The 8,065-nt window shown below is 33.0% G+C and overlaps 1 protein-coding gene across 1 annotated transcript; it reads right to left on the bottom strand.

Annotated features, from left to right (window-relative positions):
- Nucleotides 1-5,946: 5,946 nt before the first annotated feature.
- Nucleotides 5,947-6,879, bottom strand: LOC142847155 (olfactory receptor 8B3-like). Its single transcript, XM_075967884.1, has one exon. It carries the CDS (start codon nucleotides 6,877-6,879, stop codon nucleotides 5,947-5,949), a length of 933 nt encoding a protein of 310 aa, XP_075823999.1.
- Between the last annotated feature and the right edge of the window lie 1,186 nt (nucleotides 6,880-8,065).

Here is an 8,065-nt window from a genome sequence, read left to right as displayed (position 1 = left end):
AGCCAACTGGTCATCCAGTAACACATGACCAGTCTTGAAAAACATATACAAGTAATATTATACAGATTAATCAGGTTTTAAGTAAGTATTAGGAATTAGTTTGTAAATACATAACCATATATGTATATAACAACAATTAATGAAAAAAAGAGGTCATGAATTTGAAATTGAGCAAGGAGGGGTATATGGGGGGTTTTAGAGAATATAAAGTGAAAGAGAAATGATGAAATCATACTATAATATGAAAAATAATTTTTAAAACAAAGTCTTCATATGTGTGACAATGAAATTGAAGGGTATATATTGACTTCTATAGAGGGTGTGCAGATATAAAGAACAACAGTTCTGATTAAAGCTGTAAATATATATTACAAATAAAATGAGAAACCACACAGAAAATAGCGAATGTCATAGTAGTATTGTTTTACCTGGCCATTTTCAGGACTTATTGTCATTACTGGAGATACAGAAGTTTATAGTTGTAATAGAAAAGCAATCAAGCTTTTCCTCAGAATTATTCTTAATATGTTATATTTTAGTTATAGAGTATTATATGAATGGCCAAGAAGAAAAAAGCTGTACTCCAGAAGGATCATAAGAGAGGTTTTACAAAACTAGAGTTTCCCTCTACTGTTATAAAGAAGATGTAAGGTTAGTTTTCATTAACTCATGTAATTGTATCTCAGAATATAACATTTTATATTTTAAATGTTCCTAATAATACTATTAATTTTATAACTTGAAAATATTGAGAATTTTAAAATTTGGAAATTTTTGTGTTTTCCTCTATCAGTTTCATGTTATCAACTCTTAATTTGAAGTCCTTATTGTTTTACTATACCTTTAATATAACTTTATGCTAAGTAGTATTAACTATACTATTTTTATTATTATTCAAGATTTTGGTTTATTTGACTGTTATAATCTAAATTTTATTAATTTTCCCACATTTCTGAAGAATGATCCTAGAATTTATTTAGGAATTGTAATAAATTTGAAGACTACTTTCCTAAGATGAACATATTGACCATATCAATTTTTCTTATCCATGAATATAAGAAATCTTCCATCCTTTAGTGTCTTTAGTATTAAGACAACTGAAGGTGAGTATGGTGATAATCATAAACAGTCTCTAAATACAAATTGACATGCAAACTGTAGTTTTCATATATACAAATGACAAATGGACCAAAAAGTAATTCAAGTTCAAGTGGATCAAATGCATCAACATAAAACCAGATACATTCAACCTGGAAAAATAAAAATGAGAGGAATGCCTTGAACACATTGGTACAGGAGACAACTTTCTGAACAGGACACACATAATGCAGGCACTAAGATAAACAATTAATAAATGGGACCTCATGAAACTGAAAATCTTATATAAGACAAAGGACACCATCAATAGGACAAAAAGACAGCCTATAAAATGGGAAATGATCTTTACCAACCCAACATCTGACAGAAGGCTAATATCCTAAAAAGATCAAGAAACTAGAAACCAACAAATAAATAATCCAATTTAAAAAATGGGGTTCAGATTTAAACAGAATTCTATACAGAAGAAACTAAAATGGCTAGGAACCCTTAAAGAAATGTTCAATATTCTTAGTTATCATGGAAATGCAAGTCAAAATGACTCTGAGATTACATATAACACCTCTCAGAATGACTGAGATCAAAACACAAGTAGCAGGGTGGTGGTGGCACACGCCTTTAATCCCAGCACTCAGGAGGCAGAAGCAGGAGAATTTTTGTGGGTTTGAGGCAAACCTGGTCTACAAGAGCTAGTTTCAAGGCAGGCACCAAAGCTACAGGGAAACACTGTCTCAAAAATAATACAAAAAAATAAACCCACAAGTGATAGGTCATGCTACAGAAGATACATTGGAACAATTGGGAACACTCCTACATTACTGATCTGAGTGCAAAATTCTAGAGTCACTTTGGTTGTTTCTCAGAAAATTAAGAATATATCTACTTTAAGACCCAGCTATACCATTCATGGGCATACATTGACCACCAAATGTCGCTCAATCATTCCAGAAGGACACTTGTTCAACTATGTTCATAACACTTTATTTATAATAGCCAGAACCTGGAAATAGCTGAGATGCTCATTAAATAAAAATTGGATGAAGAAAATGTGGTACATTTATACAGTGGACTATTAATCAGCTGTTAAGTTATATCATGAAAATTGTAGACAGAGGGATAAAACTTCAAAAAAATCATCCTGAGTGATTTCCAAAAAAGTAATGGTTGATGGTGTCTTCATCACAGAAAGTCAGTCTAACATTCATCCTGTGTGAGTCATAGCCCTAAAAAATGTCATTCCATGTGTACTAAGCATAAAGTTAAAGCACAGTTTAGGAGATATAGCAAAACTGTACAAGAGTGGATTACAGAGAGCCGCATAGAGATCATATGGCATTGATATCAGAATATAACATTCAAATATGACAAAAGAGCAGGTTTAAATATCCCATAGAAGAAATGACATTCTTGCTTAATATATGGCATTTGATTTTCCCAGCTGAAGGAATTGCCCAACCTTCATGACACATGGTCTTGAAAACTTCTTCAAATATTTCTTAACCCTTTATCTAAGACCTGGTTTCTGGGCTATCTGTGTTATACCATTTCTCTGATTACCTGCCCTTATTTCCATACTACAATGTTTATAGATTTCTGACTATTTTTGAAACGTAAAGGTGATAATAATCGAGTTTTGTTATGTTCCAAGATGGCATAGTCATAGTCCTTAGACATTGTGTATGGATATTAAAATTAACAAAATTAACAGTGTCATTGTGATGTGATAGGGATAGCAATGACTCTATAGATGTCTTTGGAATGTACTGACACCATAACAGTAGTAAGTTTTCTGACAGATTTACAAAACCTATGCTTCCAGATAGTCAAATCTCATTAATTTCTTTAAGCACAATTTTGTGGATTTCTTCTACAAACTTTTCAGAACTTTGGTTGCCTCTTTAGTATTTACTGTTTTTATGTTTGCTATATGTGTGTAGGTGTATATATGTATGTAGGCCCACAAGTGTGCAAGGCCACGTGCAACTGTACTTTTCCTACTCTGAGTGCAATATATCAACCAGCATGCCTAAGCTATAACCTAAAAATGTTTTTGTTTATTTATACACCAAATACGTTATCAATGTTAGTCAGTCTTCAGTGTATTTACTTTGAGACCTTTCATTATGAAAATAGAGCAATCAGTCTTTCAGTATTTTATTTTTTTTGGTATATTGACTTCTTAAATTCTTAATTACATTGTTAACAAATGGAATAGCATATTAAACTACGGTGGATAAATGTCAGTGGTTGAGTACTCACTAGCCCATGTGAGGCCCTCGGTCTGACCCTAACATACAAGAATTAAAGTAATTCTTCTAAGAAATATTTGAAAAAATCTATTCAAGAAAGGCTTTATAAAAAGGTTAAAATAAAGTTCTATAAATTGGAATGGAACATACTCTTCTTAAAACAGTAATATAATTTTATTGCACTTTGCAAATCTATTCAATTAAACTGAACTTTACCTTCCTCCCTTTAATAGACAATAAGTGAAAATTAATCCTTATGTGTGGTGAACTGGTTGTATCTGCTGTGGACAAGTCTAAATTGCTCTAGAGTTTTACAAGGCATCTGTAAGTTTGCTTCTTATTTGAGCAATCCAATTTGTACTATAAAGGTTAACTACATGCACTTGGGTTTTTCTTCTTCATGGTTGCATAAGTTTTTCAATATTCACATAAACAACACTCTAGTAAAAGTTTTATAAGAACATTTAATGGTAAAGATCAGGAGATACAGATGAGTATATAAATGTTATATGTGGGTATAATAGCAAAATTTTGATGAAGAAATTTATAATGGTCACGTATATATGTAGATAAAATATGGTTAGGATACACCATATCATTCCTTCTTAGAGTTTCCTGTGATACTCAGCTTTTAATGTAAGGATTAACAAATATTAAGTGAAAACTCAATATTTCCTGTTTTTTTTCTTACATAGTTTGCAAAATTAACCATGCTTGCATTGGCCTACTTAATTCTTTCTCCATCAAGCACAGTTACACTTATGTTTTGATGATTATTCTATAGACCAATTTTTATCCTGATTATGTTGAATAATTTACTGGCTTTCTTAACAACTGCAGGACCTAAGAGAGACCTTGTTATCTCCATATTGATCAAGTAAGAAAAAAAGAAAAAGTGAAAAGTGCACAATGTCATATTTCTTTTGTCTTGATCAGTCCTGGGACACCTCACTTCAATAAATACTGGCAAATGTCTACCTTACAGAACAGTGCAGTCATCTCTGCCTGATGTCATAGGCATCTATATGAACCGTGTGCATGTTGTATTTCTGTTTACGATGCTTCATTGATATAGGAAATTGAATCATTCCCCTCTAGACAGAGAGAGGTTTTGTTTTTCTATATTCACAAGTTTCTACTGTTCTACCATACACTGTATAGGACCTCTATTTAGAATGAAAAATCTTGCCACAGCTACTGCAATTTTTAATATTTCAGGTGAATAATTTTAAATGGTGTCTGGCTATAAACATTTTATTACTCACATTGATTCACAGAAGAGAAAAATTGAGCTCTTCAGGAGGTAGGTGAAAATAATATCTACAAAATCCATTTTTATCATACATTGTTTATTTTGCAGAGACATTCCATAAGGGAATCTTATATAAAATCAACCACAGTGAAATAATTTAATTGTCTTTGGATATTTCTTTGTGTTAAATTATTCTTTCTCTCAGCTAACATATCCACAGAAATTTTCAGTCCTCAATATTTTAAAAAAATTTCCAAAAATGAAAAAAGAAACTATAGAAAGAGGTTTCCACTGCCTACCCTTTACTGTCTGAAAACTTCTTTCTATTTAGTGTCTCAATAACCACTCACTCTATTCCTTGACTTAGCTGTCCTTGCTCTATTTGAACTCAAAAAATATATTCTGTCTTCATTTCCATATAAGACCATCTATATCACTGAAAACACTATTAATGCACAGTCACTGTAGGTGTTAAGAATATTGTGAAATGAAAAAAAGGAAGGTAAATATTTGTGATGTTCTACAGTAAAGTTAAGATTTAAATGATAACATGATTTTCAGAACCTCTTCGTAATTCTTTGAAGGGGAAAATCTCCTATGTACTCACTGTCTGTCTTTGTGCCTTGTCATTTAAAGCTTGTTATTGGCACCCTTTCTTCCCAGATCTTCTTTTCTTGAATTACTAGATCCTTAAAACATTTAATTTTTTCCGTTTTTAATTTTGCAAATGAACTAAAATTCTTATTGCAAAAATTATCATGCTTGAAAAATAAAAATTCTACAATTTCACTAAACATTCGATCACCAATTAGGCTTATTGATCACATTGACAGTTGTAGGGCTGTGTTGCTTCCCAATGGAAAAAACATACAGAAAAGAGGAGAATCAGTAATTTGAATTACACTTTGCAAGAAACATGTTCAAAATTAGACACCCCTACATAGAGTGGAAAGTAGCATCCTACTGTTACTTCAGTTGATCACTTGAGGAACTATTTTAGATATTGAGAATAAGAAATATAGGTATGTAATTAATGGAGAGAAATGAGTAAATTATTTCATCTCATTATTTTTAAATAAGAAATTAAATATAAAATGGTGGAAATAACAAAGAATGAAAAAATGCCACTAACACAATATTAAACCTAATTTAGAAGACTCAAATTTCCTTTTATGATACAAAAAAAGCTTAAGCTTCATAATTATTTCAAGGGTTTCTGACTGCTCAAATACTGAAAAAATTAGAATATTGTCTAGGAAAAAAAAGGTAAATTCTACAGATAAAATATTACCCCTAAACCAAAACTATTTCTGTGCCCAGAATTAGAACTTAAAGACAATTGGCTAGTCAAATGTTCCTACTGCTTAGGGTCTTCCTAAGGGCAACTTTAATATCTTTGTTTCTAAAGCTGTAGATTACGGGATTCAACATGGGAACAACATGGGTGTAAAAGACAGAAGAGATTTTTCCTTCATTCAATGATCCAGATGAGGAGGGTTTGAAATACGAAAGTGCACATGAACCAAAGAAGAGAAAAACAGCAATAATGTGGGCACTACAGGTGCTGAAGGCTTTGGATCTTCCCTCAGAGGAGGTGATGCGCAAAATACTGGAGAGGATGGAAGCATAGGAGAAAAAGATAGTTGAAGTAGGAACAACAAGGTTGATGCCCGCAACAACAAATATTACAACCTCGTTGACATATGTGCTCGTGCAGGAGAGCTGGAGCAAAGGAGGAATATCACAGAAGTAGTGGTTGATGGTGTTGGCATCACAGAAGGTCAGTCTCAGCATGCATGCAGTGTGAGCCACAGCACTAGAAAATGAGATAAAGTAGGAACCAAACATAAGGCTCAAACATAGTTTAGGAGACATGACACTATTATACAACAATGGATTGCAAATGGCCATGTAGCGATCATAGGCCATTGAAGTCAAGACATAACACTCAGAAACAACAAAGAAGCAAAAGAAATAGACTTGGGACATACATTCAATATAAGAAATGGAATTTTTCATTAATATAAAGTTCATCAGCATTTGGGGAGTGAACACAGAACAATAGCATATATCAACAAAGGACAAGTTAAAGAGAAAAAAGTACATAGGGGTGTGGAGGTGAGAATTCAGCACAGTCAGAATTATCAAACACAAATTTCCCAATGCAGTGACCAGATACATTGTTAGGAACAGAAAAAACAAGGGCATTTGGAGTTCAGGCTTTTCTGTTAATCCTATCAGAATGAATTCAGTCACCAAAGAAACATTTACTGCATCCATTCTTCCTGAAGACAATCTGTGAACAGGAAATAGAGCTGCCTTAGAGGATGATCCATACTCAGTCATGGATCCTTCCCCCCTGTCAGTTGTATGTTGGAATGTTTCTTCTAGCCCAGACTAATCATATAGAATCACTTTCTGCAGCCACACACACACAAAAAAAAATTCAAGTCAGAAATCCAGTGGTACCAATTTTAGTATTATTGAAAAATGAGAAGACTACACTAAGACAGGTTCAACCTTTTCCCATCTCCTGTTTTCTGTGATTACAACATTAAAATTGGTAGCATATGCCTGGACAGTACAGTGCTGGCTGCTGCTACAGATTCACCTTTGCTGGGGCACGAATGAAAAAACATGTGTCTAATTTAAAATTAAAAGAACAAGGACAGGACAGAGAGAATGTGTGGCCTGTTTTCCTGCCAAAAAGTCACTAATCTGGAAGACTTAAATTGTACCATGTAGAACTGCTATGGAGATGCTGCAACTAACTGGCAATAAATGCCTCTTAACACTATTTGATTCTCCTTCATTCTTTTCTGCTGGTTTCACTTGTGTCTCATTTGGCACAGGAAAAGGGAGATACTTGCTGAAGCCCATCATATAAAGAGTATGGAGTCAGAAAGTAGAGGAGGTGTAGAGGATTTTTGAGGAATTGAGTGACAGAAAACTATAATCAGAATGTATTATATGAAACATCTATTTTCACCAAAATAAAAATTAAAACAAATATTCAATAAAGAGAGGGGGTGTCTGTTACTATACCTTAAACTTAGAAACTTACGAATTTTTATTCCAAACCTTGGAGCTCTCTTACTTTCCCATTTATTTCAGTTCATGTGTATAAATAATTCATATTCAAAGGTTCCATATATTTCAATTTAAAGAAGATATACACAGAGTTAATTTTCCTGGACCAATTTCTGAAATACAGAACATTATTTGTGATTAAGGCTTTGATGCTTTCTGGGAGCAGAGAAAAGGCACTTTAACCTCAGTATGTATGTGCTTATGAGAAGGGCAGAAGAATGTTCTGGCTCTTCCTCAGAGGATAACATTTAAATCAAAGAAGGAGCTGAGGAAGCTGTATTACATTTTGGATCATTATTCTAATTTCCCGAGGGACCCAAAATTATACTTACCCTTTCCATTCACTCTAGAGAACGTGCATCCTCCCGTTTGGATA

This window comes from Microtus pennsylvanicus, chromosome 3, assembly GCF_037038515.1.
Source record: "Microtus pennsylvanicus isolate mMicPen1 chromosome 3, mMicPen1.hap1, whole genome shotgun sequence".
NCBI classification, from domain to species: domain Eukaryota; kingdom Metazoa; phylum Chordata; class Mammalia; order Rodentia; family Cricetidae; genus Microtus; species Microtus pennsylvanicus.
This window is presented reverse-complemented; position numbering and strand designations above follow the sequence as displayed.